Source organism: Podarcis muralis, chromosome 4 (genome assembly GCF_964188315.1).
Source record: "Podarcis muralis chromosome 4, rPodMur119.hap1.1, whole genome shotgun sequence".
NCBI classification, from domain to species: Eukaryota; Metazoa; Chordata; class Lepidosauria; order Squamata; family Lacertidae; genus Podarcis; species Podarcis muralis.
In genome coordinates this window covers 11457358-11470245 of record NC_135658.1, presented here as the reverse complement: position 1 = coordinate 11470245, position 12888 = coordinate 11457358, and the positions used below count along the sequence as shown (strand labels likewise).

At 47.2% G+C, this 12888-nt stretch overlaps 1 protein-coding gene across 18 annotated transcripts in view; it reads left to right on the top strand.

Moving 5' to 3' along the window:
* Positions 1-12888, top strand: part of TENM4 (teneurin transmembrane protein 4) — a 625655-nt gene that overhangs the window by 588264 nt on the left and 24503 nt on the right. For all 18 annotated transcript variants that reach the window (XM_077926940.1, XM_028725942.2, XM_077926946.1 and 15 more), the window contains 2 exons: positions 4025-4902; positions 10067-10239. In XM_077926940.1, coding sequence (XP_077783066.1) covers positions 4025-4902; positions 10067-10239 — 1051 coding nt within the window. The remainder of the gene's footprint in view (positions 1-4024; positions 4903-10066; positions 10240-12888) is intronic.

Sequence of the window (12888 nt, the reverse complement as noted above, 5' to 3'; positions counted from 1 at the left end):
ACTTAATTAGTTCCAGAGGTCCGTTCTTAACCTGAAACTGTTCTTAACCTGAAGCACCACTTTAGCTAATGGGGCCTCCCGCTGCCGCCACACCGCCGGAGCACGATTTCTGCTCTCATCCTGAAGCAAAGTTCTTAACCCGAGGTACTATTTCTGGGTTAGCGGAGTCTGTAACCTGAAGCATCTGTAACCTGAGGTACCACTGTACTGCATAGAACAGTACAGTCATACCTTCGGTTGAAGTAGCTTCGGGTTGAGCATTTTCAGGTTACGCTCCGCAGCGACCTGGAAGTAACAGAATGCGTTACTTCCGGGTTTTGCCGCATGCGCAGATGCTCAAAATGACATCACGCGCATGCGCGGAAGTGGCGAATCGCAACCCGTGCATGCGCAGACGCGCGTTACGTTCACTTCAGGATGTGAACGGGGCTCCAGAACGGATCCCGTTCACATCCAGATGTACCACTGTAATGTCTAGGGTTGTCATATTTTGAAGAGCAAAAAAGAGGACGCGGTGACGACTCTCTATTTTAAATGCCCCTACTGTATGTAGGCTATAGAAGCTGTGATATATTGTTGAGTGGGGCAGGAGAAGAGAAGAGGAAAGCAAGTCTTCAACCACCAGTTATGTCTCATCCAGAAAATATAGCCAGAGACATTTTGGCAAATTTTGAAAAATCCACCCAGACAGAAATTTTACCCCTGGGAAAGAGGACGTGTCCCGGGGGAAAAGAGGACACATGGAACCCCATGACATTAGGCTAATGAGACATTAGCCATCTCTTGGGCCTGGATATCCAACATTGTGCAGTGCGTTAAGCTAGATGCCCCGTAAAGCTGCCTCTGATTTAGCAATGCTGCGTCCGAAAGCTTAAGAAGAACAAAACTTTCAAAGAAACCCCTGCAGAAAAACCTTTGCACCTCGAAGGTGAGAGGCCAGGCCAAAGGCTACCAACATAGCTCTCTCCATGACATACCGGTTTACTATTTGATGTCTAGGGACACGGGTGGCGCTGCGGGTAAAACCTCAGTGCCTAGGGCTTGCCAATCGAAAGGTCGGCGGTTCGAATCCCCGCGGCAGGGTGCGCTCCCGTCGTTTGGTCCCAGCGCCTGCCAACCTAGCAGTTCGAAAGCACCCCTGGGTGCAAGTAGATAAATAGGTACCGCTTACCAGCAGGAAGGTAAACGGCGTTTCCGTGTGCTGCGCTGGCTCGCCAGAGCAGCTTTGTCACGCTGGCCACGTGACCCGGAAGTGTCTGCGGACAGCGCTGGCCCCTGGCCTATAGAGTGAGATGGGCGCACAACCGTAGAGTCTGTCAAGACTGGCCCGTACGGGCAGGGGTACCTTTACCTTTTACCTATTTGATGTCTACTGACTGGGTCCCCCCCCCAAAAAAAATGACCCCTGAATTTTTGAATTTTATTGATATTGATGCTGCATTTTATGTTGTATTTTATGCTGTTTTAAAGTCGCATTTTAATCAGTGCTTTATATTTGCTGTTAGCAGCCGTGTGCCCAGTTTTTAAACCAGGAAGGGCGGGGTATAAATAAAAAATTATTATTATTATTATCATCATCATCATCTGCAGGATATTGCATCGAGTTGGACTCGATGGCCCTTGTGGTCTATTCCAACTCTATGATTCTATGATATTTGATGTTGTTTATTTTATTTTTATTTCTTTTCAAATATTGCTTTGCCATCTTGCAGGGGGCGACCTGCCTGCAAGGCGGCAGCACCCTTAGATAAATGAAACGGAGAAAACAAAATATTTCATTCAGGTGAAACTAGAACGCACTAAAACAGCAGTCTGAAGACATTTCACAGCCCAGCACAAACAATTTAAACAATTAAGGAGTGTAGGGGGGGAGGGCATTTTAAACCAGCAGCAGCAATTTAATAAACCATTAAATAATCAGAAGCTCGCCAGCTTGAAATTAATGGGTTTTCAAAAGCCTGTTTAAAAACCAATACAGATGTCCAAATGTATATACTTGGGGGGGGGGGGGGAGAGAGATCTCCCCACTGTCTCTTGGCGCATGCCAGTCTAATTAGAGAGAAGAGCATTCGTTTACATGGGCACCCATTGGCATTCTGAAGTGAAGCAGCACAGACATATATTCACAACCTCAATGAGAACTAGACCCATGACAGTAGCTTTTGCTTAAGATGGACAGGTGAACCCACCTTGCAGCAATTTCTTTGGGGTCTACACAAGCTGGTAAACTGCTGCCGTTCGGGACCAGAAGATAAGGAGATGCCACCTAATTAGGGCTGGGCTGGAGGGACGGATTCAGCTTGGTTCATATTTAAAGGCGGATCTTATCCAATTTGCATTTTCTAAAACATGTTGCAAACTAAAACACAACCATCTCTTGATTAGGGCTGAGCCAAAACAGTCAACTTAATTTTTTTGCCCATGCTTCTTGTCCGTTCTTCTCTTCGGCCATGATGGGGGGGAAACTGCAGTTAAATCAATATCTGCTTTTTGCTCTGGACATTCAGCCACTCTCGTGGTGAGGATCCCTGGATCCTGAGCTGAAATGACACATGGCTTCCTGCTTCATTTGCCAGGGTTCCTGAGCCACAATGAGCCCTTCTCTATAATTGCAGGATGTGCTTCGAATTTAAGAGTGTGGCAGTTTGGGTTTAAAGGGCTACGATCAGGACCTATCAGAATCTTAGTATAAGGACCCAGTTCCCAAACCCGTTTCTCTTATGCTGTTCTACATTGTGTTTCAAGTCACAATGTAGAACAGAGTCCCTTTAGTAAGTAATGCATCTAATTTTCAAAAAATCCATTTTATTTTATTTTTTAAAATATTCTAATTTTAAAAATTCCACGTATACACGCTAGTACATAATTTAGCTTTTTTGGTTTGTCGACTTTGCATCCCGCTTTCCATGGTGATTTTGTTCTCTCACCCTTTGCTGTCGTTTGTCTCTTATGTCATAACATTATTACAGTATTACTTGGCCCTCCAGATGTTTGGAGACTACAACTCCCATCATCACTCACCACTGGTCCTGTTAGCTAGGGATGAATCAGAGTAAATGTCAGTTCAGGTTTTTGCGGGGAAAGTGGCCGGGAAGCTCAAACCTAGCTAGGGATGATGGGAGTTGTAGTCCCAGAACATCTGGAGCAGGCTTCCTCAACCTCGGCCCTACGACTCCCATCATCCCTAGCTAGCAGGACCAGTGGTCAGGGATGATGGGAGTTGTAGTCTCAAAACATCTGGAGGGCCGAGGCTGAGGAAGCCTGATCTGAAGGGCCAAGTTTGCCTGTGCCTGTCCTAGAACCAGAAATATTTCCTTGCTGGCCACCATAAACAGCAGGAGGGGTCTAGGAGCTAGGAAGTAACTGCCAGGGGGGAGAAGCGGACACTTGGAGCAACAGCTCAAGAAAGGGGGAGTACATTCCATGTCTCTGTGTATTTCTGTTGTTGTTTGAAATAATTTTTAATTGGCTTTTATATATACAGAGCAATAACAAAATTCTTTATAAAATCAATCCATGAGATTTTCTGAATCTCGTGACTTCCCCCCCCCCTTAACATGGATCCTAGTAACAATTTTTTTACCAATCTACATATCAATATATTCTCCATAATTCTCATTACTATAAGTTATGCATACACCTCATCGCTTTACAAGTGATTCTTAAGTCCAGCTAACGTTTTAATTTGCTTACAATGTTCTCTTAGGTAGATTATTAGTTTTCCCCATTCTTTTTTAAAGTCCTTATATTCTTGATTCCTGAGTCTCCTGGTTGATTTTGCCATCTCGGCATAGTCCAGCATGTTGATAAGTAAAAGAACTGAAAGACGCTCTCCACGTCTCAGATCTCACCGGGCAGTTAGCCCAGTCAGCTGTTGAACGGCACCCTCGTGACAGATATATGATACAATAACAATCCATTTATTCTTGCGTAACCCACATATAAACCAAGACACTATTCTTGCAATGTTAACACGAATGGTGGTGGTCCTAAGAACCGTTTCTGCTTCTTTCCGTTCTGTTAGGTCCGTCTGGAGTGGCCTACGGACCTGGCGGTCAACCCGATGGACAATTCTCTGTACGTTCTCGACAACAACGTGGTACTGCAGATTTCCGAAAACCACCAAGTGCGAATCCTGGCAGGGAGACCAATGCATTGCCAGGTTCCGGGCATTGACCACTTCCTTCTCAGTAAGGTGGCCATCCATGCTACCTTGGAATCTGCCACAGCTCTGGCTGTCTCTCACAGCGGCGTCCTGTACATCACGGAGACGGACGAGAAGAAGATCAACCGCATCAGGCAGGTCACCACCAACGGGGAAATCTCTCTGGTGGCCGGCGCCCCGAGCGGCTGCGACTGCAAAAATGACGTCAGCTGTGATTGCTTTTCCGGCGACGACGGCTACGCAAAGGACGCCAAGCTCAACGCCCCTTCCTCCCTGGCGGTGTGCGCGGACGGGGAGCTGTATGTGGCTGACCTGGGGAACATCCGGATCCGTTTCATCCGGAAGAACAAGCCGTTCCTCAACACGCAGAACTTGTATGAGTTGTCCTCGCCCATCGACCAAGAGCTCTACCTGTTCGACACCAGCGGCAAACACCTTTTCACCCAGAGCCTCCCCACCGGAGACTACCTCTACAACTTCACCTATACCGGAGACGGGGACATCACCCTGATCACCGACAACAATGGAAACCTGGTCAACATCCGGAGGGATTCCACCGGGATGCCGCTCTGGCTGGTGGTACCGGACGGGCAGGTCTACTGGCTGACCATTGGCACCAACAGCGCCCTGAAGAGCGTGACAGCCCAGGGGCACGAGGTGGCCATGATGACCTATCACGGCATTTCTGGCCTCCTTGCCACCAAGAGCAATGAAAACGGGTGGACGACGTTTTATGAGTGAGTATTTTGTTGGGCGTAACAGAATCCCAGATCGCGTTAAGAATATTGCCATCGTTTATTGCACCAAACAAAGGCCATGGCGTCATCCATCAGTCGCTACAGTAAAACCACAGCCAACATTAAGGAGATAGGAAGAGCTTCTCTGAATCAGACCAAAGGCCTGTGTAGTCCAGTGGCCAAGCAGATACTCTTGAGAAACCCACAGAACACTATGAACATAATAGGCCTCTTCCATTGTTGCCACCCCACAGCAGTAAACAGGGGCACATTGTCTTTTTGGGATGTGAAAGTTCCAGATAGCTACCAAAGCTTTAATAATGATGGTGATGATGAGGATGAATTTCATTTATAAAAAGATAGAGTAAGAAAAAAGTATGTGAGAATGAAAAAAATACCACTACATTACCATACATTAATATAAGGTAAAGGTGAAGGGCCCCCTGACCATTAGGTCCAGTCGTGACCGACTCTGGGGTTGCGGCGCTCATCTCGTTTTATTGGCTGAGGGAGCCGGCGTACAGCTTCCAGGTCATGTGGCCAGCATGACTAAGCCGCTTCTGGCGAACCAGAGCAGCACATGGAAACGCCGTTTACCTTCCCGCCGTAGTGGTACCTATTTATCTACTTTGACGTGCTTTCGAACTGCTAGGTTGGCAGGAGCAGGGACCAAGCAACGGGGGCTCACCCCGTTGCGGGGATTCAAACCGCCGACCTTCTGATCAGCAAGTTCTAGGCTCTGTGGTTTAACCCACAGCGCCACCCACATCCCTTACATTAATATACAGATGTGCATATTCTTATTATCCTAATACACATATATAGTTGTACCTTGGAAGCTGAATACCTTGGCTCTCGAACAAATCGGCTCCCAAACGATCAAAACACGAAAGTGAGTGTTCCACTTTGCAAATGATTTCCGGAAGCCAGACATCAGGCGCAGCTTCCGATTGGCTGCAGGACGTTCCTGCAGCCAATCGGAAGCCGCACTCTGGTTTTCGAACAGTTCTGTGAGTTCAAACGGACTCCCGGAATGCATTCGGTTCGAGAACCAAGGTATGACTGTAATTGTCAGTAGCCTGATATATTATCATTGTATTCATCCAAATAAAGTCTGCTCAGGTGGCTATCAAAGCTAATGGCTGCTGTTAGACCACCTCCCCATCCTCGGTGAATTTACCCTCTAATCCTCTTCTGAAGCCATCAAGTCCAGTGACCGTCGCCATATCTTCCAGCAGCGAATTCCCATGAATTAATTTTGCCCCCTGGAACTTACTTCAGGGTGTGGAGTTCTCCCCCAACTCCTCCCCTTGCTGAAACCATGCGCGCAGCACAGAGGCCCCACCTTTTCTGGAGGATCGAGGGGGCCGGACTTTGCACGGGGTGCCCTCTGAACATTGGGGGCCCGGCCCCCAGAAAAATATATATAGGGGGGTCCCACATTACCTCAGAGCCCAGGAGCCAGTGTCCTTGGGTACAGCACAATCTGGGGCATAATGGAGGCCCTAGCGCAAGCCTGAGAGGTTTGGGACAAGGACCAACACCCAAGAGATTTGTTTTACTGAAAATTGCATTTTGAACCTCATCCCATTTTCCAAGGCCTGCAGCACTGCCAGTAGCTAAAAGTTTAGCGAGGCAGTTGAAATTGGAGGATATGGCCCCTTTTCCCTTTCTCCCAAACCCCCGTATCTTGGGAAAAAAACACAACTGATGCTATTTCTGCTTCCTAGTCACCGAACGTAGCAGTATTTCAAGGTGACTCGTTTCCCACCGATTATTTAGCTGCCAAAGGTTGCCGAAAGCAGAGGACCCGGGGGGGACAGGACCTTCTGAGCAGGCATTTCTGGAACCAACTGCCTCCTTTCCGCGCCAGTAATGTGACAAATGACAGTGTCGGATGTTCACAAGCAAACAATTAGGTCTCATAAGCACCAAATACTGCATTAATTCTGTGCAGTGAACCGCGGCTAAATGCGTTTCCATTTGGGGATGGATGGCCCTGGTTTCCTTTGTCAGCCTCATAATTGCCACCGTGATTGTAAAGGCTGGGGTAGCTCGGTCGGACAGCGGCAGGTTACATTAGGGGGGGTGATGAATTCATTGCTGGCGCCGGCTGCTCGGAGCCTCCCTGCGTCACGGCGTTTGTCCTTAATTCTGGTGCAAGTCAGAGCGTTAAATGAACATGAGAACATTAGGGTGTGATGGAGACCGGCCTACCTTCTGAATCCTTTGGGCTGTGGAAACAGGGCCCAGCCAGCTTAGCTGTGGGATGAATTGACTTGCGAGGATTTGTCTCCCTACAGATAATAATACAGTGGTACCTCACAAGACGAATGCCTCGCAAGACAAAAAACTCGCTAGACGAAAGGGTTTTTTGTTTTTTGAGCTGCTTCGCAAGACGATTTTCCCTATGGGCTTGCTTCGCAAGACAGAAACGTCTTGCAAGTTTGTTTCCTTTTTCTTAACACCGTTAATACAGTTGCGACTTGACTTCGAGGAGCAACTCATAGAATGCGGTGTGGTAGCCTTTTTTTGAGGTTTTTAAAGCTTTTTGAGGTTTTTGAAGCTTTTCCAAAACTTTCCCGACACCGTGCTTCGCAAGACGAAAAAAATCGCAAGACGACAAAACTCGCGGAACGAATTAATTTCGTCTTGCGAGGCACCACTGTAATAATAATAATAATAATAATAATAATAATAATAATCATCTATTATTTATACCCTGCCCATCTGGCTGGGTTTCCCCAGCCACTCTGGGCGGCTTCCAACTGAATATTAAAAACAATACAGCGTCAGACATTAAAAACTTCCCTAAACGGGGCCTCCTTCAGTTGTCTTTTCAAATTAAAATAGTTGTTTATTGCCTTGACATCTGCTGGGAGGGCGTTCCACAGGGCAGGCGCCACTACCGAGAAGGCCCTCTGCCTGGTGCCCTGTAACCTCATTTTCCTAGGCTACCTTTTCAAACCGAATTATGTGCCTTCATAGAGGTGGAAATGAGCAGAGATCTCAATACGTTGACACCCATCCGTTTTACCCAGTTTTCAGAACAGATGTTTTTGGGGGAATGGCGGTGCTTTTGGTTTGTCTGTTTTGATTTTAACGATGCAGTTGCTGAACGGGTCTTCTGGACGCTCTTTTCAGGGGTTTTCTGTAGGCTGCCCCAATTTCCAGCTTCCCTGGGTTTCCTCACTTACGAAAGGGCACACAGAAAAAAGGATAAATTTGTATCTGAAGAAGTGTGCAGGCACACGAAAGCTCATACCAATGACAAACTCAGTTGGTCTCTAAGGTGCTACTGGAAGGAATTTTTTTTATTTTGTTTCGACTACGGCAGACCAACACGACTACCTACCTGTAACAGAAAAAAAGATGTTACAGAAAGGAGAAACTTGGTTTGTTTCTGTTTAGGGGACTCCTGAAGTATCAAGAGGGGTGGTTAGTATAATCAAGCCTGCAGGATAGCTCAGTCGGTAGAGCACGAGACTCTTAATCTCAGGGTTGTGAGTTTGAGCCCCACATTGGGCAAAAGGATTCTTACATTGTAGGGGTTTGGAGTAGATGAACCACGTGGTCCCTTCCAGTTCTATGATTCTAGGATTTCACTCAATCAGACAAATCAGTTATGATAATAATTAATAATATTTTTTTTATTTGTATCCCGCCCATCTGACTGGGTTGCCCCAGCCACTCTGGGTGGCTTCCAACATATATAAAAACATATACATAAAGGTAAAGGGACCCCTGACCATTAGGTCCAGTTGTGGCCGACTCTGGGGTTGTGGCGCTCATCTCGCTTTATTGGCCGAGGGAGCCGGCGTACAGCTTCTGAGTCATGTGGCCAGCATGACTAAGCCGCTTCTGGCGAACCAGAGCAGCACACGGAAACGCCGTTTACCTTCCCGCCGGTGCGGTACCTATTTATCTACTTGCACTTTGACGTGCTTTCAAAGTGCTAGGTTGGCAGGAGCAGGGACCGAGCAACAGGAGCTCACCCCGTCGCGGGGATTCGAACCGCTGACCTTCTGATTGGCAAGTCCTAGGCTCTGTGGTTTAACCCACAGTGCCACCCACATCCCTTACATATACATAGATATAAGCTATTCGGATTTTAGGTCGCAATTAATTTTAAAAAAAATGTGTGAAAACAGTTCCTTAAAGGCTAGAAATGTCCACACTTACGGACCTGCACTCATAGAACACATCTAACTCAGCCCTTTCGATTTCAAGCCATTTTTTGCTTTTGCTTCATCTGCCCAGATCAGCAGTGTCTTTGAACATCTTGTGCCATTTTTCCATGCGCAACCCTTGAATCAAAACCGCTCTCTCGCAAGCTGAGAATTCTGCAGATTCAAAACTTAACCTGTCGAGCCGTGTGCGAATTGGGGCCCAGACGTGAGAGGAACTCTGCTGCAAAGCAGTATGGAAAGCCCTAAGACATCTTTAGGAACATCAGGGCAAAGCAGGCATAAGAAGGTGGAAGGGAAAGTTTCACAAAGCGTTTGTTAAAAGAAGCATTCCTGTGTGGCCAAGAGGAACAGCGGCAGCAAACTCTTTTCAGAATTTGCGTTCGCACATCCTCCTCGGTAGCAGAGCAGATTTTTCTTTCTGGGTGAGAATATTTTACACCTCATCTGCCACTAATTAAAAAATCACCGTCAAAAGAACATCAGTCGCTCTAGCTATTCACCTTCCTCCCTAACATGCAACCTTTTAGCAGCTACTTGGGATATACCGTATTTTTTCCATGTGTAAGACTACGGTTTTTTCCTAAAAAATAAAGTCAAAAATTAGGGGGCGTTTTATACTCTGGGCCATCTCCCCCGATTTTCTTAAATCTGAGTCCCCAAATCTGAGTCTTATACATGGGGGTGTCTTATAGACGGAAAAATATGGCAAGTGAGGTCAGGACCTGGTGAGCAAACAGCAAAGAAGCAAATAAATAAAAATAAAAAAGAGGTTGCTCAAATGGTTTGCAGCATGAGTGATACTATTTCTCTTTTTTTTAAAAAAAAAAAAGATTTTTTTCTTGCACTGCAAGGTTTAGGTCAGATGGCAACAAGTCAAAACCCAATGCTTTGGGGTGGAGGTTCCTGTCTCTCTCTATCTCTCTGTCTCTCTCTCCTCCTCCTGTTTGCTACTCATGCATCTCCTTCCTTTCCAGGTACGACAGTTTTGGCCGCCTCACCAACATCACTTTCCCTACCGGTCAGGTCAGCAGTTTCCGCAGTGACACGGACAGCTCAGTGCATGTCCAGGTTGAGACCTCCAGCAAGGATGACGTCACCATAACAACCAACCTCTCAGCCTCAGGTGCCTTCTACACCCTCTTGCAAGGTGAGCTTCAGATCTGCTGGACGGGCTTTGTCTGGTTTTTTTGGTTTGGTTTTGGTCTCCTTTAGCCCTGCCCTTTACCTTAAGGTACCAAGCCAGGTTTCAGCAATAAAGCACATTATTATCAATGCTATGGTACACCTGCATCTCCACAACCAGATGCCTTCATCTGCCCCAACTGCAACAAAACATGTCTCTCCTTCATCAGCCTCTACAGCCACAGCAGGCGCTGTAACTCTCCAATGGTTTGACTTCACCCCTGAAGGTGCATTCTCCCATTGTCTCTGCAGACCTTCCAATGTCCCTATTTTCCGGGGACAGTCCTGGATTTACAGAAGCCATCCTGGTTTCTGATTTGATCCCGGAATGTCCCACTTTTTTTAGGACATCCCTATTTCCATCAGAGAAATATTGGAGGGTATGGAGTTATCTGACCCCCGAGCCAAGGGGATAAGTAACTATACAACCTTTAGAAGACATCTGAAGGCAGCCCTGTATAGGGAAGGTTTTTTATTTTTAATGTTTTATTGTGTTTTTTTATATGTTAGAGGCCGCACAGAGTGGCTTGAGCAGCCCAGGCAGATGGGAGGGGTATAAATATTAGTAATTATTATTATTATTATTGAATAAAAAGGTAAAGGAACCCTGACAGTTAAGTCCAGTCACAGATGACTTTGGGGTTGCGGCGTTCATCTCGCTTTACTGACCAAGGGAGCCGGCATTTGTCCACAGACAGTTTTTCCAGGTCATGTGGCCAGCATGACTAAGCCGCTTCTGGCGCAACAGAACACCAAAACCAGAGCAGCACACGGAAACACCTTTTACCTTCCCGCCACAGTGGTACCTATTTATCTACTTGCACTGGCATGCTTTCAAACTGCTGGGTTGGCAGGAGCTGGGACACAGCAACAGGAGCTCACCCCATTGCGGGGATTCGAACCGCCGACCTTCTGATTGCCAAGCCCTAGAGTCTCAGTGGTTTAGACCACAGCGTCACCCATGTCCCTTATTATTGAATAAGACATCCCTATTTTCATTGGAGAGGTGTTGGAGGATATGAGACAGACAGGTGCCACTCAATATAAACCAAAAACAACAGTTGCAACCAAAAAACAATAACCAAGGAAAGTGTAAAAACAGTTCCACATATAAAACATTTCAAAAGAATTCTGTATACAAGAGCAGTTAAAAATAGTTTGAGCAAAGTGCACTTGTTGGAAGAGGGAGGTCTCAATAGGCGCTGAAAAGACAACAAAGGCAGCTCCTCTTCAGTATGTAATGAGAGGGAATTCCAAGGGGGAAGGGGCCACAGACCTCCTGATAAGATGGTTATCAGCAGGAGCCCTCTCATGCAGAGTGCAGGGATCAATTGGGCAAGGGAGTCCATTTACCGTATTTTTCGCTCTATAGGACGCACTTTTTCCCCTTCAAAAATGAAGGGGAAATGTGTGTACGTCCTATGGAGCGAAGACGCCATAGCCCTGCGACCCTCTCCCGGCTGGAGAGCTGACGCGCGCCTATGGCAGGAGCCTCTCTGCTGCGCCTTTCCACTGCTCCCATACCTGCTCTTTGGGGCTGGTGGTGGGCTTCCCCCCGCCAGCCCCAAAGAGCAGGTCGAAAGGAACCTGAAGCCTGGAGAGCGAGAGGGGTCGGTGCGCACCAACCCCTCTCGCTCTCCAGGCTTCCAAGGTAGCCGCCTGAACGCACCTTGTTTTAGAGGGGGGAAACAAGAGAGGGAAAATTCTCCCACTCTCTGCGCAGCGCCTCCTGCCGCTTCACTGAAGGGGTGCTGGGCAGAGAGCGGAAGAATTTTTTCCCCTTGTTCTCCCCCCTCTAAAACAAGGTGCGTCCTATTGTCCGGTGCGTCCTATGGTGCGAAAAATACGGTATATCAGACTGTGCCCACCCGCAATTTTACTCGTCAGATTTCAAGCAGGAGTGCTCAGCTACTAGCACCAAAAGCATGTGTAGGCAAACTAAGGCCCAGGGGCCGGATCCAGCCCAATCGCCTTCTAAATCCGGCCTGCAGACGGTCCAGGAATCAGCATGTTTTTACATGAGTAGAATGTGTCCCTTTATTTAAAATGCATCTCTGGGTTATTTGTGGGCCCTGCTTGGTGTTATTACATGAGTAGAATACAGTGGTACCTCGGGTTAAGAACTTAATTCGTTCCGGAGGTCCGTTCTTAACCTGAAACTGTTCTTAACCTGAGGTACCACTTTACTTAATGGGGCCTCACGCTGCCGCTGCGCCACGATTTCTGTTCTCATCCTGAAGCAAAGTTCTTAACCTGAAGCACTATTACTGGGTTAGCGGAGTCTGTAACCTGAGGCGTATGTAACCTGAGGTACCACTGTATGTGCTTTTATTTGAAATGCATCTCTGGGTTATTTGTGGGGCATAGGAATTCGTTCATTTATATTTTCAAAATACAGTCCAGCCCCCCCCCCCAAAAGGTCTGAGGGACAGTGGACCGGCCCCCTGCCGAAAAAGTTTGCTGACCCCTGACCAAAAGGAACGCGAACCGAATCTGCAGAAGGGAAAGGGAGAATTAAACTGTATGCAATTTTCTAGGGTGTGCCGGTGGATGGGGGAGGGGAAGCCCCCTACATCTTTCCACCTCCTCCACCCTACAACTATGAGCTTGCTTG